The 27,714-nt window shown below is 65.0% G+C and overlaps 1 protein-coding gene across 1 annotated transcript in view; it reads right to left on the bottom strand.

Moving 5' to 3' along the window:
- Positions 1 to 27,714, bottom strand: part of PLXNA1 (plexin A1) — a 32,176-nt gene that overhangs the window by 1,334 nt on the left and 3,128 nt on the right. The window contains exons 2-31 of the mRNA XM_060180276.1: positions 27,292 to 27,474; positions 19,879 to 20,019; positions 19,220 to 19,320; positions 18,857 to 18,980; positions 18,620 to 18,773; positions 18,414 to 18,513; positions 17,718 to 17,832; positions 15,340 to 15,540; positions 13,909 to 14,005; positions 13,472 to 13,665; positions 13,246 to 13,397; positions 13,015 to 13,135; positions 12,625 to 12,761; positions 11,527 to 11,694; positions 11,250 to 11,343; positions 10,871 to 11,110; positions 10,641 to 10,784; positions 10,318 to 10,552; positions 8,768 to 8,910; positions 7,484 to 7,824; positions 7,267 to 7,333; positions 5,448 to 5,594; positions 5,213 to 5,372; positions 4,667 to 4,770; positions 4,415 to 4,511; positions 4,074 to 4,264; positions 3,816 to 3,985; positions 2,201 to 2,413; positions 1,964 to 2,114; positions 12 to 1,757 (exon numbers count right to left, since the gene is read on the bottom strand). Coding sequence (XP_060036259.1) covers positions 1,662 to 1,757; positions 1,964 to 2,114; positions 2,201 to 2,413; positions 3,816 to 3,985; positions 4,074 to 4,264; positions 4,415 to 4,511; positions 4,667 to 4,770; positions 5,213 to 5,372; positions 5,448 to 5,594; positions 7,267 to 7,333; positions 7,484 to 7,824; positions 8,768 to 8,910; positions 10,318 to 10,552; positions 10,641 to 10,784; positions 10,871 to 11,110; positions 11,250 to 11,343; positions 11,527 to 11,694; positions 12,625 to 12,761; positions 13,015 to 13,135; positions 13,246 to 13,397; positions 13,472 to 13,665; positions 13,909 to 14,005; positions 15,340 to 15,540; positions 17,718 to 17,832; positions 18,414 to 18,513; positions 18,620 to 18,773; positions 18,857 to 18,980; positions 19,220 to 19,320; positions 19,879 to 20,019; positions 27,292 to 27,474 — 4,581 coding nt within the window. The 3' untranslated portion in view covers positions 12 to 1,661. The remainder of the gene's footprint in view (positions 1 to 11; positions 1,758 to 1,963; positions 2,115 to 2,200; positions 2,414 to 3,815; positions 3,986 to 4,073; positions 4,265 to 4,414; positions 4,512 to 4,666; positions 4,771 to 5,212; positions 5,373 to 5,447; positions 5,595 to 7,266; positions 7,334 to 7,483; positions 7,825 to 8,767; positions 8,911 to 10,317; positions 10,553 to 10,640; positions 10,785 to 10,870; positions 11,111 to 11,249; positions 11,344 to 11,526; positions 11,695 to 12,624; positions 12,762 to 13,014; positions 13,136 to 13,245; positions 13,398 to 13,471; positions 13,666 to 13,908; positions 14,006 to 15,339; positions 15,541 to 17,717; positions 17,833 to 18,413; positions 18,514 to 18,619; positions 18,774 to 18,856; positions 18,981 to 19,219; positions 19,321 to 19,878; positions 20,020 to 27,291; positions 27,475 to 27,714) is intronic.

The following is a 27,714-nucleotide window of genomic DNA, read 5'->3' as shown; positions in this document are numbered from 1 at the left end:
CCCCGATTAACCTTGGTCACAGACTTCCCACTCCTCCCCTGCCTTGGGAGAAGGTGGGGAAGCCCCCCAACCCGAGGCACTGGGCTTTTATCCCGGCTCTCATGATTTAGGGGACCTGGGCTGTAGCCAAGGGGCTTGGGGTGGGGTTGGGGAGCGGCCACAGTTAGCTGTCCCTTAAAGTCCAGGGAAGTTTCTAGTACCATCAAAAAGGGGGAGCAGGAAAAGGGGGCAGTGGGCTGCTCGATTGCTTTCGTAAAGGACTGAGCGATTAAAAAAAAAAGAGAGAAAGAAAAAGAGCCATAATAAAAGGCCTACCACCCTCTAGTACTCAACACTTGCAGTTTTAAAAAGATCAAGTCAGACTAAACGCTAGCACAGTCATGCAGGAACGCGGCCGGGCCTGGAAGCTTTCGGGGGGCCGGAGGAGACCCCTCTTCTCGGCACCAGAGGAAAATCAGGACCCTGCACGACGAGGGGGGTGTGGGCGAGGAGGGGTGGAGGCGGGGGTGCCCCACTCGGGAAACTGGCCGCTTTTTCCTGGCCATCCGGTGTCACTTTCCCACTGCCCAGCTCTCCTTGCACTGCACTGTCTCTGGAAAGTGCTGCTCCGGGACTGTACAGGACCCCACTGGGGCTGGCGGCGAGGCAGAGCCACACACACACACACACACACACATATACACACACACACACACATATATATATATATATATATATGTGCATATCTATGTATAGGAATCTACACGGCTTCTCAGTAAAAATTTGTTCTCTCTCACTCACTGAGGGCAAAAAGGACAGAGTCGAGCCCTGGACCCTCTGGTCACTGCCTCCCGCTTCCAGTCAGGTTGGGAAGGGGGTGAAATGTACCCCCAGGTGTCCCCTGCTCCTGGGGCCAGCACACTAAAGAGGTCCTGGCCTGGAAGCGGCTGGCAGGCGGAAGAGGAGGAGGGGGGAGGGGAGGGCGGAAGGTAGGCATTGGGCGGGCGTGGGCACATGGGGGAAATAAATAACAGGAACATGCGCTCACACCTCGGAGCCCCGGGAGTCACAGCCCTGAGGACAGAAGGGGAGTCATGTCCTCCCAGAAGTCACTTGGGAGCTGCTAGCGGGGCATCCTGCAGCCCCTCCATAGGAGGGAGCCGGGGCCTCTCTCTGGGGGAGGCCAGGGGACCCCGGCCTCGGCCACGAGAGCACACGGGCGCCACTTGAGGCTGGTGGTGGTGGTGCAGCAGCTAGTGTGTGGGGGCCGGTGTGGCTGGTGACCCGAGGTGACCCAGCTGACCTCGGCCGAGTGCTGGGCCTTCCCCTGGGGCCCCTGGTCCTCAGACTCTGCCCAGGACACCGGGCCTGCAGCCCCTCCTCGGCCTCTTCCTGGCCCTGGCTGCCTGCCTCCTGGAGGGCTTGGGCATCACCCGAGTCCCTCCGTGGTCACCCTGTGCTCGGAAGGCCTCCGGCTGCACCTGGGCCCCCCCCAGCCCTGTGGCAAGTGGCCTGGGTGGGGAGGGTGGGCATCACCCACACCAGTAAGAACGGGCACTCCTGGTAGGAGAACAGTGGGGAGCCCCAGAGCACACGGGCGCCGAGTACCCCCGGCTCTGGCTGTGGTCGGAGGCCGCCCCTGAGGGCCTCTGGCTGGCATCCTGCCGCGCGGTCCCGGCGGCTCAGCTGCTCAGGGCCATGGTGTCCACCACCTGCTCTAGCTTGCTCCGCAGCCGCTGCCGCCGCGCCTGTTCATCCTTCTCCAGGGCTGTCAGGATCTGCGGGGGCCGGGCGTTAGCTGTCCCCCACTTCCAGCTGAAGACGCTACAGCGCCCTGCGCTAAGGAACCCGCCAGGCCTGTGAACTGCACCCCGCCTGGGGGCGCCACCCAGGAGAGACGCTCCTCTACCTGGAGCCCCGCCCCCGATCCCGGTGGCCTGCGGAGGCCCGGGGCCGCATGGTGGCGTTGGAGCCGGACGCTCACCTCGTCCTTGTACTTGGTGATGTAGGAGTAGATCTCGTGCAGGGCGCTCATGCTGTTGAACTGGCTCAGGTGCAGCCGCGACTGCTCGGCCAGGTACGCACTCATGTCCTGGTCACTGATGGCGGGCATCTTGGCGATGTCGGCGTAGTACCTGCGGCGGGCGGCAGGGGGCGTGTGAGCCGGGCCCGGGGCCTTGGTGCCCGCCCGCCCGCCCGCCCGCCCCGCCGGGGCGCCCACCTCTCCACCCAGCTCTTGTAGTTGGGGATGTCCTTGGCATAGAGCAGCTTGTTGGAGGGCGAGTCCTTGCCCAGCTTGTGCTCGGACGTGGAGCAGGAGTCCATGAAGGTCTGCGCTACCACCGACAGGCAGGCGTCCGTGATGCTGCTCTTGTGGATGTCAAACACGAACTGCGGGTTCTTGATGACATTCACCCAGAAGCGCAGGGGCAGGCTGCGGGGGGCGGGGTGCACTGAGCTGGGGCCTGGGCGTCCTTCCCAAGGGCCACGGCGGGCTGGCCAAGGGCCACTTAGTTGGGGGTGCTTCCCCCCCCCCACCATGAGCACACACTGCATCAGACTCCCTCACTCTGGAGCATCAGGGACACGGCCCACAGACAGTCACATCTGGGCCCAGAACGCCACTCTCACGCTGGGCCACGAGACAGCCACTAGCCACGTCACGGTGAACAAGGCTGGAAACTCAGATTACCAGCTGCACACCTCACACATTATGTGTTCAGTGACCACCCTTTGAGTGTCATATGCTCAGTGCTGGCAGCACATAGAAACCCGAGTGCCAAGGGGTGACACCCCGGGGGACAGGGGAGGAGGACAAAGCTGGTGTCCAATTCGGGGAGTCAAAAACCAGACAGGCAGTGGTCGCAGGTCTTGGGCTGGAGGAAGGTGGTGTCAACCCCATGGGAGGTGAAAACCACCAGAGCCCCCCGTCACTGGGTGCTACAACAGGCTCCCCGGGACTGTCCTGCTAGACACACAGAAGCCCACTCACGCCTACCCTTACCCAGACTCACACTTGCAGGTGTCACCCCAACCAAAGGGAGACTGCAAGGTGGAGCAGAGGGCATGCCCAGGTCTGGGGTGGTGGTGGCAGGTATCTCCAACATGGGTGAACTGGGAAGGCCCACAGGTACAGGGGCTGTGGCAGGGAGCCCGGCAAGAACTGGGCCATTGGACCAGGGCCCAGCTTAGGCCATTGCAGTCCAGTCTCTGTGTCTGTACTTCCCGAAGCCCAGCCCCTGCCCCAGTGTCCCAGCAGCCCCTGCCCCAGTGTCTCAGCAGCCCCTGCTCCAGTGTCCCCAGCAGCCCCTGCCCCAGTGCCCCAGCAGCCCCTGCCCCAGTGTCCCAGCAGCCCCTGCCCGAGTCTCAGCAGCCATGCCCCAGTGCCCCAGAAGCCCCTGCTCCAGTGTCCCAAGCAGCCCCAGCCTGTGCCACAGCAGCCCCTGCCCCAGTGTCCCAGCAGCCCCTGCCCCAGTGTCTCAGCAGCCCCTGCTCCTGTGTCCCCAGCAGCCCCTGCCCCAGTGTCTCAGCAGCCCCTGCCCCAGTGTCCCAGCAGCCCCTGCCGCAGTGTCTCAGCAGCCCCTGCTCCTGTGTCCCCAGCAGCCCCTTCCCCAGTGTCTCAGCAGCCCCAGCCTGTGCCACAGCAGCCCCTGCCCCAGTGTCCCAGCAGCCCCTGCCCCAGTGTCTCAGCAGCCCCTGCTCCTGTGTCCCCAGCAGCCCCTTCCCCAGTGTCTCAGCAGCCCCTGCCCCAGTGCCCCAGCAGCCCCTGCCCCAGTGCCCCTGCAGCCCCTGCCCCAGTGCCCCTGCAGCCCCTGCCCCGGTAGCCCCTGCAGTACCAGTTGCTCTTCCAGGTGTGCCGCACGTCAGCGTCGTGGATCTGGTGCTGGTCGGCCTGCTCGTCCAGGAAGTCGAACATGTACTTGATGGCCAGCGGCAGGGCCGAGCCGCGGTGTGCCGTGCTAAAGATGGTCTCGAACAGGTCATCCACGAACTTCTGCAGCGTGCCCTGGGGCGGCACAGAGAGAGCGCTGGGACCTGCCCTCGCCCGGCTCTCGTGGCCGTGTCCCCACCCGCCTGCCCAACCGCCCGCCCACCTTGGTGGCCAGCAGCCGCGTCAGGTAGATCTCGGACACCATCTTGCTGCCCCGGTCGCCCTCGCGCTGGTCTAGGTGGTCGTGGTTCTTCACCAGGTGCCACAGCTTGGTGCCGCTCTCCAGGTCGGGCGTGATCATGGGCGTGCGCGAGCGCAGGCTGTCGGGGCTGCTGGCCGTGCGCAGCATGCTCTCTGCGGGCATGGTGCCATCAGCGCCCACCCCGCCACCCAGACCTCACTGTCCCCACTGCGACTCTGCGGCCCTCAGCCACCGACCCTCGGTGGTGGGGACAGTGACCCCAGGAAGTGCCATGAGCAGCCTTGGCCCAGCCCCGCACTCACCGTATCTGCTGAGGGACTTGGTGAAGGTGGACGAGTTGGAGATGTTGTAGGCGGACGTCTGCTTGGGCACCAGGGCCACCGAGGACCCGTCTGTCACCTGTGCGCAGGGTGGTGTCAGGAGACGCGTGACCCACTGCGGGAGACCCCCCGCGGCCGCCCCCAGCACTTCCTGGCGCCACCCACAGTGGGTCTGGCAGGTCTCTCCGGTGGACCCCCGCCACCAGCCCCGGCCCCGCCCCTGGCGCTAAGCACCTGGTAGTGAGCCAGCGTGTTCAGCCTCTTCCAGTCGTTGTCGATCTTGGTGGTGACGTCCTCATCCTGCAGGATGATGCGTGCCATGCGGCCCTGGCGCCACTCTGCGGGGGGAGGGGGCGCTGTGGGGACGGCACCCAGACAGGGTGTGCCGCCACCCAGCTTCTCTGGGCAGGAGGAGGAGGAGGCCAGCGGGCTGGGGGGGGAGCTCAGGAGAGCTTCAGCCTTCAGAATAGAGAGGGGGAGGGTTCCCTAGCTCCCAGCGGGAAGCTCAGGCCCTGGCATTGAAGCCTGTGCCCAGGGGGCACCCCTCTCCTCCCCCTCCTCTCCCCACCCAGGCAGCCACCCTCCATAGCTGGCCTGCTCCCAGTCCCCAGCTCTAAGCCCGACTCCTCAGCCCAGGCGCCCGTCCCTCCAGTCTCCCTAGCTCATGGGGGCCTCCCAAAACCATGTGCTCATGAGCCCGGGGTCCCTCTGTCCCGAGGGTCCTCATGCCCCCTGTTCCCACCCCCGTCCCACCCCAGGCTGGCCGGCCGGCCTGCTCACCCAGGTCCATGTCCCCAGCCTTGGGCCGCTGTGAGTAGGGCACACCCTTGTACACGGCATCCAGGAGCTTCTCCTTCACCTGCGTCACCGTGTCACAGTTGAGCCCCTTCACCGGCACCTCGGGTGCATTTTCGTTCTCGGGGTTCACGCAGTTCAGGGTCTGGGGGGAGGGGACAGGCGGCATGAGCCCCAGGCCCGGGCAGGTGTGGGCTGCGGGGGGTGGGGGGGTCCTCACCAGCGTCTTGTAGTCGATCTGCTGGCGGATGAGCTTGTCCTCGCTCAGCGAGTAGCGAGCCTCGCCGGTGATGGCGTCGATGGGGCCCTTTTCCATCTGCTGCTTGATGGCGCAGTACAGCATGAAGAGCGGCTCCCCCGCACATTCCTGCGGGCAGGCGGCGGGCGGGCTGTGGCCAGGGCCCCAGACTTGCCGCCACCCCCACCCCTCCAGCGTGTGGACCCCAAGAACAAAATGGGCACCACTCCCGAGTCTGCACGGAGGCCGCTCCAGAGCCAAGATGACTATGCCAGGGAGTGAGTGGGCCCATCACAGTCATGTGCCCCCTCCGAATAAGGAGAGGACCCCAAATGCCACCTGAGTCTGGAGGGCTGAGCGCAGAGCCCAGAATACTTGGAGGCCAAGCGGGGGTGGCGCCAAGGGACACCCAGCTGAGCCCTGAACTGATACCATTGCTTTAGAGCACAGGTGAACGACCCAGCACTGCTCACTAGCACCGAGGGGGCCGGAGTCTATGCTGGGGCCGGTGGGACCTCGAGCCTCGAGGGCTGGGGTCTCCTGGGCGCTCAGCAAAGGCCTGCCCTGTACCTGTCACTCTCGCTGCCACCTGGAAGGCCACCTCCTGCCACCCCAGCGACCCTGTGTTCCCACCTCAGGGCCTTTGAACCTGCTGTCCTTCCACCTAGGACCCCCCACTCCTCCTCCTCCTCCGAGCCCTGACACGGATGCTGCGGGTGCCTCTGTGTCAGCTACAGGGGCAGCCATGGCAGAGCGCCCCGGGACCCAACCACCCCACCTGTCTCTGGATTAGGGTTCATTTGCAAACTTGGCTCCATGATGCCATTTGGGAAGGAGACACAAGGGGGCATGTAGGGGGACACTGAGGTATTAAGGGCACCTCTCTTCCTAAAAACTTTCTCAGGAGAGAGAGGCCAGTGGCGGGGGCGGGGGGGGGGGTGAGGCTACTGGCCAGAGGCTGTAGAGCAAACACCAGGAAGCCAGGATTTGAATCCAAAGGCAATGAAATCTAGAGCACTCGGCCCTTGGAGTCTAAGAAAGGGCCACCTGAGGGGAGGCCCGCTCTGCTCTGCGCTGAAGAAGACAGCAGGAGTGAGCGCGGCAGGGAGCGGAGGGCAGATCCCCACCTCACACAGCACACCAGTGACTGAGCAGGGGCTGTGGAAGAGGGAGGGCTGCTAGGATAGAGAAGGAGGGAACTTCTACAGCCTCCTCAAAGAAACAGCCCTAGAGAGATCTGAACGGTGAAAAGAGAGAACTCAGAATAATCCCAAGCGGCCACCAAGTTGGTGAAAAGGTGCTGACTGGAGACAGGCCTGAGAAAGCTGGCTGGCTTTCACCCTGCACTTGAGAAGCCGGCGTGGGCACTGGGGGAGGGGCCGGGGATGGAGCCCAGTGGGAGAGCACGTGCTTTCCATGCGTGAGGCCCTGGGTTCAATCCCTGACACCAGGATTAAATCAAACAGATGTAAAGGACTGACATAGGCAGCTCCCCCCAGCCCCGACTATACTTCTCAAGTGGGACGGTGACCTCCTTTGCAGGACCAGCCCCGACCACCCTTGTCTCCTCCAGAGATGCCACCAGGCATCCACCCAGCCAGCAAAGAAGCTGGAGCAGAACACTGTCTGCAGCCCCCTTGGCTGGGGACCCAACTCACCCAATGCCTGCCAGCAGCCCAGACTTAACCACGGCCAACACCAACCCCAGGGACACTGCGCCCTCAATAAAGACAACGCAGGAGAAACGCCTGCTGCCCGCCCCCTCTGCCTGCCCCCCGGCCCCTCCTCTCCTGCCACCCACCTTGAGGAACTTATACAGCAGGAAGGTGAACCAGTTGGTCAGCATCTTCTCTGCCACCGACTCAGTCCTGGGACAGAACACAGGGAGGGGTGTCACAGCTCCTGCCACCAGGCCCCCCGCAGGGGTCTTGCCCCCCCCCCCCATGAGGTCAGGCCTCCCGGGCAGCAGGGCCGCCCATGCCACCGGAAGCCTCACTCCTCACCCCCCGCAGGCTCACCGCCGCAGCAGCAGCTTGGGGTGGTTCTTGTTCTCCAGGTTCTTTTCGATGAGGTCGGCCAGCAGCTGCTTGAGCACGCCCGTGGCGTACTCCATCTCGCCCTGCAGGGCCGTCATGATGAGCGAGGCCACGTTGCCGCGGTCGCGCATGGAGAAGCTGCGCTGGGCCTCCAGCGTGCGGATGAAGGTCAGCAGGAAGTGCTTCTTGGTCAGCAGCTGTCCGAACAGCGTCAGTGACTTCTCCACATTGGCCTGCACCTGGCGGGGGACACGGGCCTGCTGGCACCTCGGTGGGACACCCAGCACGGGCCGGTGTGGGAGAGGACATCCGTGGGGCTGGGCCTGGTTGGGGACAAGGCGTCCTGACAGGTCCCCCGGACCAGGGCCACCGCGTCCACCTTCCCGCACCATGGCAGCTCCTGCAGCTCAGGGGAGCCTGGTACAGCGCCCACTGCCGGGCCCCAAGCCCACGCTCTGACTCCACCCTCCCCTCAAGCTCCAGTGCAGAAACCGTCCTCCTCACTTCACAGGGCAGGATGCTCAAGTCCAGACAGAGAAAGAGGCTTATTCAAGGCCACACTGTGTGCATGTGGGAAGGAGGGGTGGGATGCAGGCATGGCTGGCTCCAGGACCTCGGCTCTGCCTTTTATCTGCAGTTAAGTCTCGGCAGAGCAGGAAGTTCCTGACGGTACAGTGCCAGAGGCTGTGGGGGTCTCCCAGTGACAGCTGGCTTTGGGCCCAAGCAGACAGGCCCCAGTAACATACACAGCCACAGCCAAGAGAGCAGCGAGAGCAACAGGACAGGCGGCGGCAGCAGGAAAAAGACTCGACAAGAGGAAAGCACGGAGCGACCCCAGGTGCTGCCCGTTCAGACTCAGTGAGGGAGAGCATCCTCCACCAGAGCCTCACGGGGGCTCCTCAGCACCTGAACCGGGCAGGGACGAAACTACTTTGGCCAAAGACTGTCCCGAAGCCGACACGTGGGCTGGACGTGGGGCCGGCCCTCCCCCTAGTGGGCGACAGTCAGCAAGCTGGGCACTGCCAACAGCTGAGGAGCAAAGCCCAGCTCGCTGAGGACCTCCGTGCCGCGGCAGCCGTGCTCTCACATCCCGAACCGCCCCCTGCACGCACGCACGCACGCACGCACGCACGCACGCCAGTGGGCCCTGGCCCGCTGGGGCCCGGTTCCCAAAGCCACCGGAGACAGACAGATGTGTGGGACATGCGGTCTGGAGGCCCCAGCAGGCCCTCCTCCCCAGGCCTAAGCCCTGAAGCCGCAGCTCACCTCCATCTCCTTGAGCACGGGGTGGTCCTCAATGCCGGGGAAGAGCACCCGCATGGCATAGGTGCGGTAGTCCAGGAAGGGGATGCCGGCGCCGTCCAGGTCGTTGGTCAGCTCGTGGATGTCAGTCTGCAGCTCTGCAAAGGCTGCGGCCGGGCGTGGGGTCAGGGAGGCCTGCCCCGCCAGTCCCTGCCAGGCCACACGTGGTCCAGGCTCGAGCCCCGGCCCTGGCACTCACTAACCTTAAAAAACCACTCTGCCCCCACCAGGCCTTAGCCTTCCCCGTCCTAACCCTTGGCTCTGCTTGGCTGCCGCAGGGCAAGAACAGAGGATGCTGCCAGGCCCAGAGGGCACTCCAGGCCTCAGGCGGGGCGGCACCATAAGAGGAATCACTGGCCTCCGCTGTCTGAGCAGGGATGGGGCACGGACAGGTTGGCAGGGGTGGGAGGGTGCGGGCAGGTGGTACAGCAACTGCGCCAGGGGGGCTACGGGAGCACCCCAGACACTCAGCCCCACTCCAGTTCTCCCTCTTTCAGAAACAAAAGTGGGGAGGACAGACAGGCCCGGACGGAACATTCCCGAGTGGTGAGAGTCGCCTGCAGTAGGCCAGACGACACTGTATCTGATCAGGAGCCAGAGACGCCCGGGCGGGCTCTGGAGGGCTGGCAGGTTGAATTAAGCGCTGGCACCTCCATCTCTGGGCACTGCTGCCAGCGCCTGGTTATCTCGGCCCGGCTAGCCCGACAGCCTCCAGGCCCACATGGCCACTGGCACAGAGAGGCATCGCACACGCCAGCCTCAGCACACAACCCTTCTGGTCTCTGGAGGCCCTGCCTGCAAAGCTCGACTCCAGCCCCGTCAGCTTCTGCTCAGCTCCGGGTGCCCGCTGGGCCCTGCCAGGACTGCCCAGCACAACTAGTGCTCACTCGGCTCAGTGCCGCAGACACAGCCACTAGGAGCGATGGGCCTCGGGCAGCAGCTGCCGCAGCAACAAACTCCAGGCCCCTGCCACACCCCTGGACAGGAGGACCTTGGGACCGGTCACCCAGGCTGGGATGTCCACCGCTGACATCTGGGGACAATTCAAGTTCAGCCTAGGCAGCAGACCAGCAGCCTCGGGCGTGCACTGTCACCGCTGCCACCACTGATGCGTCCACCTGTGCTCACTACCTGGGCATTTCATGTGAGGCTCTGACTCTGACTTTTCCTCTTCCTTCTTTTAACAAAGCACCACTCAGCTCTGGCTGAGAGTGGTGCTGGAGATCGGACCTGCGGCCTCAGAGCCTCAGGCATGAGAGTCTGGTTGTGTGACCATTATGCTGTCTCCCCAGCACGAGCAGGGCTCTGCTACACGACGCAGGGGCCGTGAGTGAGGGCAGGTGCGTCTGAGTCACAGTGACGTCACCGTCGCGAGCACAGGGCTGCGTTGACCCCGGGGCCCTACAGGCCCCCACTCCCCCACCCCGTACCGCCAGCCCCACTCTTGGGGCTCACCCACTCAGCCTGGGGCCACAGGGGTACCCGCTCTGGCGGCCCCGCACGCGCACGCTCACCTTCCTTGCACTCGAGGGCCACCCGTGACTCCAGGTTGTCCATCTGCAGCTGCAGCCGCTTGAGCGTGCGGTCGGCGTCGCGGGACTTGCGCTTGTAGGCGATGAGCACGGCGACGATGACCAGCAGCAGGAGCCCGCCGCCCCCACCGATGCCCACGATGGCGGGCAGCGTCAGCAGGCTGTCCGAGTACACCTGCAGCATGCCCGGCGAGAACTCGAAGCCGCCGGCCCGGACCTGCAGGTGGAGAGCGGCTGCTCACGGGGTGTCCGGGCGGGCAGGGCAGGGCAGCGGGGCTGGGGGAGCGTGGATCCCCGGCACTCACCGTGACCTTGTGCTGCCCGGTGAGGTTGGGCGATTCACAGAGCAGCTGCGTCTCAGACACGGTGAGCGCGCAGGGCGTAGAGCCGATGAGCACCGTGTAGTTTAGCCGAGAGTTGCCGGGTGCCGGGGGCAGCAGGTTCCGGCCCTGGGGAGGCGAGCCCTCGGTGTGAGCCTCCGGCCCTGCTGCCCGTCCCCCTGCTCGCCCGCCCGCCCGCCCAGGGCCTGTCCCACCTTGAGGATGAGGGGCGAGCTGGGCTTCAACTCCAGGAGGCCGGTGGGGCTGAGCGGCTCCAGCACGGGGTCAGGGTAGTAGACAAAGGAGGTGGCGTTGAGTGCCAGCAGGGCTCGCACGTCATCCATCACAAAGCCCAGTTCGTCAGGCCGCTCCCCCAGCTCAGGGGGGCTGCGCGAGGGGTTGTCCACGGATGGGGCGCGGCACACCATGGTGGTGTCGTTGTAGACCATGCAGCTCTGGGGGCACAGGTGGCACGTGCTAAACCCGATGCTCCCGAGAGCCGACATCCCTGCTGGCAGCCCCCTCCGTCCCGGGGCCTCCTAACACAGTCACAGAGCGGGAGCTATTTCCTGGGGGCCGGGCAGTGAGACTCACGTTCTCCCTCTCGACGCCCCCGTACTTGGCTCGGATGCGGGGTTCTCGGACTGTGGCCAGGTTGGTACCCGTGACCGTGAGCAGGGTCCCTCCACTTAAAGACAAGAGGCTGGGGGTCATGGGCAGAGCCAACGGGAAGGGGCCCCCCGAGACCATATGCAGGAGTGGGCTCTCAGCGCCACCCTGGCAGAGGTGGGCCCACGGGAGGGGGGCGGGGGACCGTGCAGCCCGGCCCAGGACGGAGGTGGTGGAGGGGCAGGCCGGGCACGGCCCCCACCTGTTGATGCTCCACTCGGGGTCGATCTTGAGGATGGTGGGGTCCTCGGTGTAGTCATACTTCACCTCAGGGTTGCTGAGCTGGGCTCGGTTGATGTTGATAATAATGGGGGCGCTGCCAGGACTCTGCCCTGGAGGCGTCAGGCACCGGATCTCGCGAGAGTTCCTCCTGGAGAGGCCGGGAGGGGTGGTGAGGCTGCCAGCTCAGCCCAACCCGGCCCACTCCCCTCATTGCTCTGCTGAGATGCTGAGGGCTGGGTCCTTGCCAACAGATCCCACCAGCCTCAGCCTCCCTGTAGCAATGTCCCTGGCACCCTGCCCTGGGCAGGTCCAGCCCAGCAGGCATCGTGAACACCTGAGCCAGTGGGAAGGGATGCCCGGAGCGTCACCGCAAATCCCCCAGCCTGGGTGGGGGGTGGCCCTTGGTCAGTGGTTCCTATTGACCACAGTGCTACCTCTGCCGAGTCTGCGGCTTCCGCGAGCGGGGGGCCCTGTCTGCTATGCTGAGTGCCCCGGACAGGGGGTGCCGGTCACCCCACGGGGCAGGCAGCCAGCCAGTCTCAGCCTACACTGGGTCCCTGTGCCCGAGCTTCCTTACTGCAGTGGGGAGGCCCCAAAGCCGCCAGGCCCACACGGCAAGGCTGCAAACACCAATAATTAGTCTGATAACCAGTAATTACCGCAGGAAAATATTTAAAGGGCCGTTCCATTATCATCCCTAATCTAAAATTATCCACTTCAAGCCTCCGGGCTTTTGTTAAGATTCCTTTTTTTTCTTTCTTAAAATTAAAAAAAGAGAAAAATGCATCTTGCCACGTTCACAGGGAATTCCCTCTCCTGCCTCACAGGACACAGGACGGGGCTCCCGCAGCAGGCCAGGCCCCGCCCACCAACCAGGGCCCAGCCCCGAGGCTCAGGAGGTACCTGTCTCCATAGTAACTTTGTCCGCTGCCGGTTTCCATAGCGATCACCCCTGCCAGGCTCTCCACACCCGGTTTCCCAGGCAACAGGAGGGAGCCTCCCCCCCAATGCCATCTGAACCAAGCAGCACCAGGGGGAGCAGCCCCCAGAACTCCCACTTCCCGTCTGCACCCCATACCAGGAGAAGGAGCAGGGCCGGCCGCCAACGGACACGGCCACATCACTACCCGCGTTCAGGTGGTTACCCTCGATGCCAATCCAGGTGCCCCCGGACAGGGGCCCGCGGGCCGGGCTCACGCGGTAGAAGGTCGGCGTCTGTGGGAGGAGGCTTGTGCTGCGACTTGGGGCAGGCCTGCCCCCCCCCGCTCTGTCCGTTGTCCCCCCCCTCCGGTGGAAGCTAGGGTGCGAGGGACTCAGGGGAAGGGGACATAGGGGGAACAGGTGAGGTGGGGTGACAGGGCTGCAGAGGGACCAGGAGGCGTCCACAGCGGTGGTCTCGAGGCTAACCTAGTCCTGCACAAAAGGGCCTCAGAGCACCAGGCCACCGGGACAAGGGATCGGGGCTCACCACAAAAGTGAAGCGCTTGGGTGACAGTGCGCGGTAGTGAGTGGAGCAGTCGCGCACGCACACCTCCACCAGGGCATCGTGGGCCCGCACGCTGCTGGCGTCCCCGATCTCGCAGACGATCCTGTGGACCCAGGCGGCCTCAGGGCGGGCAGGCTAGGAGTCTGGGCCCCGCCCCTCACCCACCTGGTCACCGGGCCCCCAGCGCCAGCCGCCCGACCGGGCTGCACTCACTGCTCAGCACTGATGTACTCGCTCTCCACTGGGCTGCACAGCACCTTGCCCACACGCACGCCCAGGCGCACGTCCTCGAAGCGCAGCCCCAGGTTCTCGCCCGTGATGGTGAGCCGCGTGCCTCCCTGCCGCGGGCCGGTCTCGGGGGACAGCTGCGGGGTGCCAGAGCTGGAACCTCGGTCACCGGTGGACACCCAGCCCCTCCCAGCTCAGGGGCTTGGCCTACCTTGTGGATCTTGGGGTCGGTGCAGCGGCTGCTACCGTGGCGGGCATGCATCCAGGAGGTGGGCGAGTCTGCAGGGCAGTGAGGGCGCAGCGAGCAGCGGCGCTCAGCCACGCACCAGCCGCACTCAAAGCGCGGGTCAGCCTTGAGGCAGAGGCCACAGCTCTCCCGCAGGGCAGGGCACTTGTAGAGGTGGGCTGCGGGGAGCACAGGGTCAGCTGGGGCCCCAGACCCAGGAGCACTCCCACCCTACCCCCAGACTAGAGACGACCCCGCCCCCAGCAGCGAGCCATCGGCCCTCAAGAGGGTACACTCACACCCCCGGGAGCGACGCGGCCGTGCCCCCAAGGCCCATCTTTTGCACCTGAGCTCTGCGCACTGCCCCCAGGACGCCCGACCACCAGCCACAGCCCTGCCATGGGTCAGCCCACCCCACTGACCCTGGATGTTCTGGGGGTTGTCAATCACGAAGTTGCCATTCCACACCACCGACAGGTTCACAGGCAGGTCGCTGATGTCGTTGCCCTCATAGGAATACTGTAGGCATCGGGCACGGTGGTCAGGCCCTGCCCATGGGTTCTGGGGTGCAGGCCCTGCCTGTCCTTCCCACCTCTGGGACTGGCCCCAAGAGCAGGCTTGGTAGGCCAGTGGCTGGGGGGTCATCGAGCCAGAGGGGCACAGCCAGCAGGAGCTGGGCACCCCAGAGCTGCCCCGCCCGGCTACCCAGCCCCGCAAGCCCCTGCTCCCTCCCTAGTGCCTACAGAGGGGCCTCCTGTAACGGGACCACTGCCTACCCTGCCCAGGTACCCCCTCCAGGGTGCTCTGAACCTTCAGTTTACCAGACTCCTTCATCTACTCCAGCACTGCCTGAGGGTGGGGGGAGGGGGCTTAGTCACCTGTGCCTGCCCTCCCCCCACTGGGCTCAGGAAAGCAGCCCTCCTCCCCAGGAGCCCAGTCCTGTCCCTCTTTCTGCAACGGAGGACCTCCGATGCGCTCGTCAGTGATTCATCATGATTTTATCTGCAGGAACTTAGCTGGATCTGATCACATTCCCTGACTCCCCTTTCCCTTTAAACACCTTCGCAGGGAAGATAAATAAAAGTGGGCCTGCTGTGGCGGGGGCAGTGTGGGGACTGACGTAACAGAGGATCAGAGACGGGGAGACATGGGAGGCAGAGATGTGGTGGGAGGCTGGGGAGGTGGAGAGGACTGGACTGACTGCAGCACAGGCAGGCTCTAGGGGAGATTCCAGGTCCAGGGAAGGAGCAGCGAGGGGCCACCAGTAGCAGAGGGCCAGACCTCGGACCTCAAGGTCCCTTCCCAGAATTCTAGAGGTCAACACCCCAAGCCTTACAGATGGCCCAAAGCAGCCCAGGAAAGCGGAGGTCACAGGGGGAGCAGGGGACAGTATGGCACCACTGTCACCCTCAACCCCCAGAACAGGGGCGGGCTTTGCAGAGACCCCTTAACTCAGCGCACTTGCTACGAGGCTATTACAATAGCTCCAGTCGCACCGCACCCGAGTGTGAAGGCCTGTCTGCCAGGGCCAGCTCCAGGGTGCCGCCCAAGACTCATGCAGTGAGTGCTGGGCATGTCACCTAACCTCAGGGCTCCAAGGACCCCAGGTGGTGATGACACTGGGCGCTTCTGCTCACCAATAAGCCGACTTCCTCCCCTGCAGGCCCCAAGGGCCCCCAAGGCTGCCAATAAGCCAGGTCACACCCCCCACCCCGCCTTGTCAGGCTGCCCACTCCCCCACTGGACACTCCGTGCGGAAGGGTCTCTCCCCAGGTCCCATGTGAGGAGCCTGGACTGGACTGGGGGGGGGGGCAGCACCCCGAGGAGTGCCTGCCCAGCAGGGCCCGCCTCACCGAGGAGTTCTGGCACTGCAGGCTGGAACTGTTAAAACGCAGGGCGGTGACGCGGGCCGGGCTCCCTGGGATGTGGAACAGGCACTCGTAGCCACGCTGTCCCGACTGTGGCTGAGGCAGGTTGCGGGCGGCCAGGGTGATGGGTTTCACCACGCCCACCGGCACGTAGATTTGGGTGGATGGCAGGATCTGCGGGCAGTCCTGCGGGGGCAAAGTGAAGGGGGCCTGCATTGCTGGGGGGTCCAGGCTGCAGACACAGGACCTGCGGGGAGGGGGGTCGGGGTTCGGGGGCTGGGGAGGCGTCATCCTCGAGGCCACCGTGCCAGCTCCATGTTCTAGAACCTGCAGGGGCCCCATCTGGCCTGCAGCTGCGAAGGCCCTTGAGGCTGCAGCTGCCAAGAGTGGGGTGCTGGGGCTGCCTGTTCCCGGCTGGGGGCTTGGGGAGCAGGTAAAAATAGGCAGAGCCAGGCAGAAACACAGCCCGGGGCCTCCGGGACCCGCGTTTCGGCAACAATAACTGATGCAATGGCCCAGCGAGCTTACAGCAGGGCTGGCGGCAGCGGAGGAGACGCCCCCCGGGAGCTCCACTGAGGGCTTTAAATAGAGGTGCTGAAAACAGCCCCGCTCCCCAGGCCCTGCTCACCTCCCAAGGCGCCTGGCCCGGGACCCACTCTGCAGGGGGACCAGGGTCTGGGGAGAGGGCTTGCAGGGCCGGTGGCTGGCAGACCTGCTGGCTTTCGGGGCGCCCCATCTCCACCTCCTGCACGGGGGTGGTGGTATTTTTCCCCCGCATCCATGCTGTCACCCAGAATGAGTCACCAGCCTCAGGGTGGTCCACACTACACTGGCCCCTCAGGCCATTGCATGGGGCGCCCAGGTCAACCCTTCAACCCCAGGGTTCCCCTGCTGCCTCCCCAAGTGCTTGTCCCCCCAACCCCCACAGGACCCCGGCTCCCTGCCCTGTCGCAGCCCCACCCCACCTTCCTCCAGAAGACACTGTCTTGCTGGCCCAGCACCCCACGTGGCCTGGGATGGGGACACAGGGCACCACTCTGCTCCCCTGTCCAGCTGGAATTTGCTCATTGGACTTGAACTTCAGTGCTTACACAGACCCAGGGAGCACACTGTCCCCCTTACTCCTAGGATGCCATGCAAGTGATCCTAGGCCTGTCCCTCCCGGTGACGAGGCCACTGGAGAGAAGACATCTGACTGCGGAAATGCCGCCCCTGCTCCTCGCTCCTGGAGAGGCCGGAACTGGGCATTCCTAGTGTGAGTCCCGGCTCCTGGCTGCGGCCACCTCAGCCCCATAAGAGCTCGCCATCGGTCGTCCTTCATGCCCTGATGTAACACAGGGTTCTTGGGGACCCCTCTCCCTCTCAGGTCGGAGGAAGCAGCTGGGACTAGTGCACTCCAGAGTGAGGGGGTCACCTCGGGATAGAAAGGGGCCAAGTCCCTCCAAACTACAAGCTTGGTCAGAGCTGTGGCTCTGCCATCTCTTAGACACATCGTCACACTGTGACAGGAAGGAAGGATGAAGCCTCTGCGGCAAATCCGCTCCCCAGACAGTCTTTCCTGACCCCAGCGTAGAGACACCGCAGCAAATGATCAAACATGGGGCTTCCTTCCACTTCCCCAGCCACCACAGAGGGCCCTGGTCCCCGAAGCCACTCACCCCACCTGCTTCCTGCTGCCTGCCACCCCTACCTACTGCCAGGACACTGCCCAGCTGCTCCTGTGACTGCATTCCCCATGTCCCAGCTGACACCCCCCCCCACTGTCACAGACTGTCACCCCAAATGCCCCTACTCCCCGCCCTCCTGACTTGTCCCCAGATGCAGAAGCAGCACTCGGGGTGAGGTACTAGCAGCACGGCCCACAGCAGGCGGCACCCACAGCCAGCAGAGGCCACAGCCTCCCGGCCCGTCAAGCTGTGTCCACTGCAGAGGAGCAGGCTGCGGCTTCCAGGCCCGGCTCCACACCTGCCCCATCCACCCCAGGGCTGGCCCATGCAGGATCTGAGAAGCGTGGGCTCCTGCAGCTCGTAAATAAAGGCCGCGCCTTGCCCAGGCTCCGCAGTAATTACCACCCAGTCTCTCGGCCACGGGCAGGACAGCCCTCAAAGGGGGAGACGAGGTCATTTCTTGGGCACCGGGCCTGTGCCAGCTGGACAGCCCTGTCCCCAGGGAGGGCCTTGCACACCCCTTTCGTCTGGAGTCCCCAAACTCAAGTCCAGGAGCAGGAGCTGGCCTGAGGCTGCCCTCCTCCCCTCAAGGCCTCTGGTCAAGACGCTCTGAAGGGATGTCTCCAAACGCCACTGAGCACCAGCCTCATGTGGTGACGGCACCTCCCAGCCCACAGCCCCCCGGGCCGGCCGTACCTCAGACACGTTGACACGGCCCTCCAGGAAGGCGCAGTCGGCCGCGTTGTGTGTGCACACATGGCGGTACTTGCACCAGTGGCAGGGGAAGGAACCATTGACACAGGACAGGCAGCTGCGGGGGCAGGGGGTGGGCAGAGTGAGGCTTCCTGTTTCTGGGCCCCAGGGTCTTTGCACTGGCTGCTGCTGTCCAGACGTCCACCTCACCCCAAGGTCTGAGGCCTCCCCTCCCAAAATGCTTTGCCTCTGGCTTCCCAGTCACTGTAAGATGCCCCCTGCACTGAGAACAGCGACAGGGTGGGGGCAGCCACCTCCCCAAGAATATAGGAGCTTGTCCCAGTCATCCCAGCATGTCCCCAGGGCCGGAGTGAGCCCACACAGTGTTCCCAGAACCTCAGGAGCCCACTGTGGGCGTTCCACAAAGACCTGGAAGGGAGTCAGTCTGCAAGTCAGTCAACAAACATAGATGTGACTGTAAAATCAGACAGCCCCCTGCAAGGCTGAGTTCGTCTCGGGGTCACCTTGCCCCTCGATGAGCACCCTCCGAGGTCACAGACAGGGAGTGGGCTCCCCAGAAACCCACGGCAGAACAGGGGCCAGGCCCTCTGCTTCTCCTGTTCTCCCTGAGCAGCTCCCTCCTGCCCATCCCTCTGCCCCCGGCTGCGCTCTGGGCACCCCTCTGTCAGGGACACTCACGACTGGTGGACGCTGCAGTTGTAGAAGACAAAGTCCACGGAGGCGAACTTCTTGCCCGTCTCCTTGGACTTCAGGTAGAGCTTCACCACGCGCTGGTCTCCTGCGTGAGTCACCAGCCCAGTCAGTGAGCAGGGCCACCCCAGCCAGGGAGAGTCACCCACATCAGCCCCCCAGCCCCCAGCCCGCTGCCCAACAACAGCACGCACCCTGGCCCCGTGTGATGGGCGCCACATCGCGGGCGGCGGGCGAGCGGCAGTGGACACGGCCGTCCTCCAGGGTGCCCTCGGACTCGGTGAAGTCCTCGAAGGAGCAGTTGACACCGGCGGAGAGGTCTGGCACATTCCAGGCCTGCAGCACGAGCTGGGCCCCGCAGAGGCAGGAGGGAGCAGTGAGCGGGGCCCCTGGCAGCTCACCCCCGCCCCGCCCCCGAGAGCCACACTCACCGGGACCTGGGACATGGTGGCCGAGACATTGCGCGGCTGCACGGTCAGCTGCACGCACTGCAGCAGGCTGGAGGCAAAGCGCTGGGGCTCGTCCGCCCGCTCGCACGCGTCCTGCCGGGAGCAGCTGCAGGCAGAGCGCTAGGTGGGCCGGGCACGGGGTGGGGGAGCCCAGGAGAACCCTAGTGACCGCCCCCCCCCCCCCCCGCCGTCATCGCCTGCACCGGGGGAAGCCCACCTCGGCGTCACACCCCATCTCCACTGGGGCTGCTCAGCTGCTCACGGGCAGAGCACCCCGTGCGGGGGGGGGCATTAGAGTTTGGGAGGGTGCCCCCACGCACCCCCCTTCTGGGCCCAGAGACTCACATGCTATGCAGGACACACCAGCCGCAGTGGGGGTCCCGAGACCCCAGGCACAGCTCGCAGGACGGGTACTGCACACAGCTCTCCACGGGTACCCGTGTCACCTGGGAGGGGACTTGGCATCAGGCCAGCCTTGCCATCGCGTGCCCAGTCCCCCTACTGCTCCGCCAGGCTCAGGAAAGCCCAGGTGGGCATGCCTGCAGGGGTGTCTGCACCGAGTACCAAGGCAGGCAGGCTGGCTCACCCTAACTTCACTCGCTCAGTCCTGTGCCTGGGGCCCAGAGGAGCCTGATGAGGGGAGTGGGTGGAGAGGTGAGGGCAGCCAGGAGGAGGCAGCCTGGCTTCTCCAGACATGGACCCCAGCCTGCCCCACCCTTGCAAGGGCCTCAGGTCACTGGGTCAAGCGGAAGGAGCAGAATGGCTGCAACTGGTCCAGAATGCAGGCTCCAGCCTTGACTGACTAGGTCACGCCAGCCCTAGACACCAAACACATGCCTCAAGTCCTACAAAGACACCCTGAAAATGCCCTCCAAAAATCTTCCAGGGAGGGGTGAGAATTTCAAACCCAGGCAGGCAGCCTGAAGGTGGCATGCATGGTGTTGGGCCTGAGCTGGCTTTAGCCACCCTCCTCTCCGCCACCCCACAGCGGTTCACCCACCCACCTGCTTCTCTGTCATGGCGTAGAGGTACCGGCGGTCAGGGCTGAGGACCAGGTCACGCAGGATGGGACTGCCCTCCTGGGCCACCACACTCTCGTAGGCCAGGGCCGGCCGGCTCCTGGGACTCCCCAGGTCCACTAGGATCTGTGGTGACGAGGACCTGAGTGAGGCTGTGTGCACCCTCCCGCCCAGCCCATGCCCACCGGCAGCCGGGCCCAGAGCATCAGCCCCCTGTGCCCTCAAGCCCTGCCAGAGCCAGGCTGCACCTCAGGGCATCCCAAGCCTGCCCAGCCCAGCCCCAGTCCAAGGTGGGGTCTCCAGGGGCCGCAGTGAACCTCAGACAGGTACCCAGCCTACCACACCAGGGCAAAGGCAGGAATGCCCCCTCCCGCTCCCCCAGGGCCAGGCAGGCACCCACCCCCTGCAGAGGGGGTGACACATGCAGGGGAGTCCTGTGTGGGGTGCGGGTCTAGGCCTGGGGCAAGGAGAAGGGGCATTGTGGAGGTGGGCGCCTGGATGAGGTGGCACGGGAAAGGGCGGGTGTCTCATCGACATGGAAATATATTCCAGATCCCAAACAAACCGGGCGTTAATTAGCCAGCTCTTCTCTGCAGCCTGTGAGGCTGCGAGTATTTTTAGTTGCTTTTACCAAACAAATGTATTTAATTAACAGAGAGACCCAGGGGGCTTTCCAGAGATGGGGCTCGTTGGGGTGGCGTCAGTGAGCGGGTCCCAGGGCAGTGACACTGGCCAGGCTCTTGGGCACCCCCCCCAGTGACGGAGAGCCTTGGCACCTCCTTCTTCACTCCCCCCACCCCTTGGCAGGACTCAGCAGGCCGAGGGCTGGGGTGGGTGGCTGGGTCAAGTTCTAGTCCCTCTAGTCCCTCTATTCCCGGCTGGGCAGCTCCAGCTGGAGACGGCAGGGCGGGCGGCCAGTGGGGTGGGGCTGGGCGCAGTGTCCGCCAGAGGCCAGAGGCCGGGACTGTGGAGGGGGAGGGCTGCATTCCTGAGAGCCTCAGCACCCCCCACATCCGCTCAGCTGCCTCCCGGCCAGGCAGGGAAATTTAAGTCAAACCAGACCCGGAAGAGGGGAGCCCAACGCCAGGCATGGGGAGGTTAGGCCTAGTGGGAACAGCCAGGCCCCCAGCCCCTAGCACCCACAGACATCTTGGCCCCCAGCTCCTGGGGCCCTGGGAATATGGGGTGCAGTGGCCTGGCCTGGGCAGACCTGTGGGTGGAGCCTGATGGAAGCCCGTCCTGCACAAGCCTGCAGCCCTGCTCTGGGTCAGCCACTGGAGGGCAGGTGCCACTCAAAGGCGGTTGGGCTCAGATGGGGGGGGGGGGGGCGCAGCTCAGAACCCACACTGCCTGGGCTCTGCTGGGCCAGGAGGAGGACAGGCTGCTAGGCTTCTCCCTGCCTCACTTCCCCGACCTGTACAGGGGGTGACAACACTCCTTGGACAGCAGCCCGGGGGCAGGGGTGGGGTGTGGGGACAGCTGGGAGCACCCCGAGGTCAGGTCCAGTCTTGGCCTGCGAGCTGAGTCCGAACTGCCCCTGTGGTCCCCCAACCCCTGCAGGTATCCCCAGTACCAGGGAGGCTGTCCCTCCCCTGCCTCCCCTGGTCTGTCCGAGGGACCATAGGAAGCCCGGGCTCCTGCTCCCACCCTCCCAGGCTGGGACAGCTGACCCAGAAGCCAGGGTGTCTGCTGGCAAGGGGCCCTCCACCCTACCCTTACATTCAGGACCTGGGATGATGGACTCCAACCCCACCTGGCCCTCCCCACAAGGGCTGACTGAGGGCCTAGATGTTACTGTCCCCAACCCAGTCAGGGATATCCGGGGCACAGCAGGAAGCAGGCAGAGTGGGCTCCTTCTGGGGGTCCTGGCGGGGGAGGGCAGGGGACAGCTCCACCCCCAGCCGGCCTGCCCAGACTACAACAAGTGGCCCCGGCAGCTGCAAAGCAAAGCGAGCGCCTGCACCCAGCTGTCCATCCACCTGCCGCACAGGCCACCTCCACCCTGTGTGCACACGTGGGCCTGGGCCTGGGCCTGGGCAGAGGGGTAGCTCTGGAGGGCACAGGCTGGGCAAGGGTGTGGGGGCGGGTACACAGCCCAGCCCCTGCTGTGTGCCCTGCAGCCTCAGCCCTGGACCTGCGCGCGCGCGCGCGCACACACACACAGACACACACAAACACAGATACACACTCACAGACACACACACTCACAGACACACACTCACACACACAGACACACACACACACTCACACACACAGACACACACACACACTCACACACACAGACACACACACTCACAGACACACACTCACACACACAGACACACACAAACACAGACACAGACACACACAGACACAGACACACACACACTCACAGACACACACACACACACAGACACACACACTCACAGACACACACTCACACACACAGACACACACACACACAGACTCACAGACACACACACAGAGACACAGACACACACACACACAGACACACACACAGACACACACACTCACAGACACATACAGACACACAGACACACACACACAGACACAGACACACACACACACACACACACACACACACACACACTCACACACACAGACGCTGGGCTCACTTTCAGGCTTCAGGGTTTGTGTGGCACAAGTACATTAAGGCCCCTGGGGCCGGGCCCGGCATGGCAGCTGGACCTGCGAACACAGGCTGCCCAGTGGGGCAGGGACACCAGCACGAGGGCATTCCAGGGAGAAGGGCTGGTGCAGGCATGAGGCAAGGCGACTGGCAGGACGGGGGTTCACACGCATGTCACCATCACCACACCCGGCCACAGCTGTCCACTTAGGGGCAGCCCACCTGGGGACAGCCTGCCCCGGGGCAGCTGGGCCAGAGAAGCAGGCAAGAGACTGTCCCCAGCTGTCATCTCCCTGCTAATGGCCAGAACCTTCCAGACAGGCCAGAGTGCCCACCTTCCCTCCCAGCACACAAGCCCCGGGGCCCACAGCCTGCACCTCTCATGTATCTGTTGGGTTGAGTGAGGAAGCAGGCCTCCTGGGACACACCGACAGACAGCAGCGTCAGGTACCCAGTACCCTGGCTCTGGGCCACGGAGATGAGGCCATTTCCATAAGTGCCAGCCTGCCCGCAGCCCACTTCACCTGCCACGCGCCCTCCCTGTCCCTCTGTCCCTGGGTGTCTCCAAAACCTGCCGGCATCCCCAGGGAGGGAATGGTCCCCAGCGACCACGGTGGGCCTGCGGAGGGAGCCCTGCCCAGGGCCAGCAAGAGGAGGAGGAGGTCCGAGCCCCAGGCTGGCCAGTCAGCTGCCCTTGCACCCATGGTTGTGGTGCTGACCAACTGCTGCGGCGGGCAGCTGACAGCCCGGCCAGGTCAGCTGTCCGAGCAACAAAAGGCCCATTCTCTGGGTGAGGGCAGGCGGGGGCGCCGGGGAGGATGTCTGGGCAGTGTGGGCAGTAAGCCAAGGCCGGCACGCGCCCTAGCCACCCGGAGGCAGGGGGCTGCCCAGCTTGGCCTCAACGGGGGAGAGGATAGTGCCCCCACCCTGCCCAACCCTCTGTGGGAGCCCCTGGTCCTGGCACTGACCCCTCTCCCTCTCTCCAGTCTAGGGTATGGGGAAGAGTAGGCAGAAGCTGTTGAGCTGGGATCCCCAAAGGTGGGCTACCCGTCCTGCCCTCAACAGGGCCCCATTCCTGGCCCCCCACCCCCACTCAGTCCCTCCTCCAAGGCCACTGTAGGTCAGCTCACTCCTCCCCGGCTAGGGACAGGTCCCAGGCACCTTCCTGGGTCTCCCTCAGAAAGGCCAGGGGGGATCCTGATACTGAAATGCAATTGGCAACTTCCTCTCGGCAGTAATTGAGTAATTAAAACATGATTTGCAGAAGGCCGGGTGGCTGTAACTGAGCCAGACACACCTGGCGAGGCGGGGAGGGTCCCAGGAGCCTCGGTTTCCCCACCACCAGCCTTCGACTCACAGAAGAAGGCAGGGCTAACCCATGCGTGTGGTGGTCCACTCTGACCCTGGGTCTCCCTGCCTGCAGTGCGCAGGCTGGGCTGGCTGGGAACTCAGAAGCTCACGGTTCCCCAAGTCAGGGAGCCCTGGGTGAACAGACCCCAGAGGCTGAACACTGCCCAGGGTGGAGAGGCAAGGCTGACCCCAGGACCCACTGCAGCCTCAACTTCAGCAGCACCAGGCTGGCCAGGGCACTGTGGGGACAGATGTGACCCGCCACCTCCCTGTCTCTCATCCCTGTCCACCGTCCCCGTCAGGCCCCTCACATATCCACCCACTGGGCCCCCGGCAGGAGCAGGAGACAAGCCCTCTGTGCCCCAGGCAGCCAGCCTCTCAGGGCCTCTCCCTGGATGCCTGGGGCAACCTCCCCACCCCACGCTGCTGCCGGCACAGGACAGTGCACCATCCACAGAACCAGGCACCGCTCAGCTCCCAGCATGCACCAGTGCACCCCAAGCAACAGGGCCCTGCTCTTCCTCATTCCGGGACATCCTTCCCGACAGACTCCTGGACTGTTCGGGCCCCTGGACCCATCTCCCACCTGGGGAGTGACCACTGACCCCTGCTGCCCTAGGCAGCATAAGCCTGGCCTCTGACCCCTGCCTCCACGGATCCTGGAAAGAATGCCCTTGACCTCTGACCCCTGCCACTGTGAATCCCGCAGGGCAAGCCCCTGGCCTCTGCCACCGCATGTCATGGAGAGCAAGCAGGTCAGCCTGCCCCCAAAGCTGCCCAAAAGCGGGGACTTGCTGCGGGGGCCCCACAGTCAGGCGCTCAGCCCAGCACGGATTTCCACATTCTCAGGTGGAGGCACACTCATTCCACCTGGCACGGCCTCCAAAGCTGCCCAGAGGCACCCCCATGGGCAGCAGGCAGGGACCGTCCCCACCTCTGCTGAGCAGAGTGTGCAGCCCTGGCAGAGTCAGCACCGGCCGGGAGGGGCAGCACTGGCAGCAGGAGCCCCGCTGGGGTACCAGGCACCTCCAGAGGGCTCCAAGCAGGGTGGCCATGGGGACTCACGGGAAGGCAGGGACGGACGGGGGCGGGGGCACAGTGGGGTGCTCCCTGCAGGGCTGGGGTGTCAGCTGGGGGCAAGGCTGCCCCAGGGACTGGGGGAGGCAGGTGCAGGCAAGGGCTCTGGGGAGAGCAAGAGGACTGGGGGCCCTAGGCAGCTGGAGGCAGCAGGCCTGAATGGGTTCGTTTCTGCCCAGCGTTTGGGGAGGTCGGGGCTAGGGCCAGCTGGGTTCCCAGTCAGCCTATTCAAGGCCAGGGAGCCCCAGGTCTGGGCACAGGGAGTGAGGCTAGCAGTGCCAACCTGTCCATGGGTCCCCAGGACCCAGCATGCTCAGGCGAGGGGCCAGGGATGACGCCCCTGTGCACACACAGTGGGGGCCAGGGCTAGGGTGGTGCCAAGGCTGAGAGAGGTCTGACCTTGACCCTCGGGAGGAGCCCAAGGGGCATGAACTTGCCCACAGTCTGGCTCGGGGCAAGAGCTGGACCCCTCCCAGGACACACCTCACTGCCTCAACACCAAGGAGAGGCGGCCAGGCAGCACCCTGGGCTAGACCCAAGCTCCAGGCCCCTCCAGCTGGCTCTGTGCTACCCCAGCCAAGGGCAAGGGGCAACAGGGAGCAGCCGCTGGAAAGACAGACCCCTGCAGGGAAGCATGGCTTCCAGAAGCAGGGACACCCCAGACTTCTGGGGGGCGGGGAGGGTCCGTGGAACCGGGATGCTCATGTCCTTCCCTCCAGGGGCCACAGTTAGGAGAAAGGCCCCTGGAGCCGCCTCAGATTCCTGACGCCAGGGCTGCTGTCAGGAGGCTGGCACACACACGCTGCCATCCTCTGCACACTGGTGCTGGGGAAACTGAGGCCTGGAGAGGCCTGGGTACTCTGAGGAAACTCCAGAGCTTGGCTATGTGTACGAGACCGGGGATCTAGCAAATGACTGGTCGGGGAGCGTGACCCCTTCCCAGGACGGCCCTCTGCGCAGGCCTAGGGTTGAAGCAAGGGCGCACCTGGATGGGGGAGGCTGCAGGCCACCACAACCTGACCCCCCAGGTGGCAGTCCCGCCTCTATGCACCACATGCAGCTGGGGGGGGAGGTGCTGCAGAGAGGGGGCCTCAGCTGGGACTTCCCAGTCCACAAACTGTGCCTCAGAGCAGCCACGAGAGTCACAGAGCTCTGCCCAGGTGGTGGCCCTGGGTTCTGGGGAGCAGAGAGGGAGGGAGATAAGGCTGGGGGACACTGTTTGGCCTGTGAGCACAGACAGCACCCCAGCCAGCTGCCTACAGGCCCCACTGGGAGGGCCTCTCACTGGCCCAGGAGTCTGGCCCGGTAGTTGGTGGGTCCTAGAGTTCCTGCCCCCACTCTACCCTGTGCCCTGGAGTGGTCCCCACAATGGGGCTGAGACAGTAGCCCCAAAACCGCAAGGGGGCTCATCCCAAAGGACGCAGATCTGGGGCACAGGAGTCCAGAAAGTGAAGGGCTAAGTCAGACACAGGACCAGGACCAGGCAGGCACAGGACCCTACCACAACCCACCGGGGAGGCCGCACCGGCCCACAGCCAGTCCGACCCAGGACCACACGCCCATTCTCACTTCACAGAGGGGGAAACTGAGGCTTGGCAGGGTGGGGGAAGGGAAGGTCCTTCTCAGCCACAGAGCCAGCCTGGGGATCCCCAAAGTCCGCGCCCCTGATGCTAATGGGGACGGGGAGTTCCCACCCGGCACACGGCAACCGGGAAGGAGGCCCCGCCCACTGGCATGGGCCCATGCCCCCACCCACCACCGACGGGCACTACAGGGCGGGTGCTGTGTCAGCATCAGGCCTTGGGACAGCTGCTACTTCACCCAGCAGGCCCACCCTGCCCTGCAGAGAGCACCCCACCCACCCACCCAGCCTTCCCTCGGGGAACCTCCACACCAGCTCCACACCAGCTCTGCTTGGCCCAACACGGCTGGGGGAACAGGGCATGCCCTGCGGTGGCTGCTGTCCTACAGCGCCCCGGGGACAGTCCGGAAGCAGGTCCCATCACAGCGCAGCTTCCCCCACCCCCGCCCTCCACGATTCTCTGTAGTCAGCAGAGGCCGGGGTGGGGGTGCCGCCCTTGGTCGCCCTTGGCCTCGCCGCCTCCTGCGGGCAGAGCGCTGGCTCAGCAGACACCGGATCCCAGAAGAGGAGGGGGCCGTGCGGGCGTCCTCGAGAGGTCACCGTGCCCTGGCAGCAGGGCGTGCACACGTGCCTGAGCGCCCCACCGGGAGGCTGGCAAGAGGGGAGCCGGAGGGCAGACGTCCCCGCGGCCCGGCCCGCTGTCACGGGAGCACGTCACCCGGAGCCCCGGCCCTGCCCTCGTCCCCACCGCAGGGCTGACCTTGCGGATGCGGCCGCTGCGCGTGCCGGCGAAGACCACGGTTCGGCCGCGGTAGTCGTAGGCGGCCACGGCGGTCAGGCCGTCGTCCTTGTCCACGTACAGGGGCGTGCCCTCGATGGTCACCGTGCCACCCAGAGGCTGGTTGAAGTCCTGCCCGCAGAAGTCGTCGTCAATCTGCAGGGGCTGCGGGAGGAGAGGCGAGATCCCGGTCAGCTGCTCCCCGAGGGCGCACCCAGGGGGGGGGGTGCTCGCGGCCACGGCGGGGCAGCGGCTTGGGCGCAGCCAAGGGACCCGGGACTCCTGGGCCCACTCTGCAGACAGCCACACTGAGGCCTATGGCAAGGAGGCCCAGCACCCAGCCTCACAGGGCCAGAAAGGAAGTCGGAGTCAGGTGGGGGCACATCCAGCACAGCACACGGTGCC

This window comes from Erinaceus europaeus, chromosome 21, assembly GCF_950295315.1.
Source record: "Erinaceus europaeus chromosome 21, mEriEur2.1, whole genome shotgun sequence".
Taxonomy (NCBI): Eukaryota; Metazoa; Chordata; class Mammalia; order Eulipotyphla; family Erinaceidae; genus Erinaceus; species Erinaceus europaeus.
Note: the sequence above shows the minus strand (reverse complement) of the source record. Positions and strands in the feature narration are given on the sequence as shown.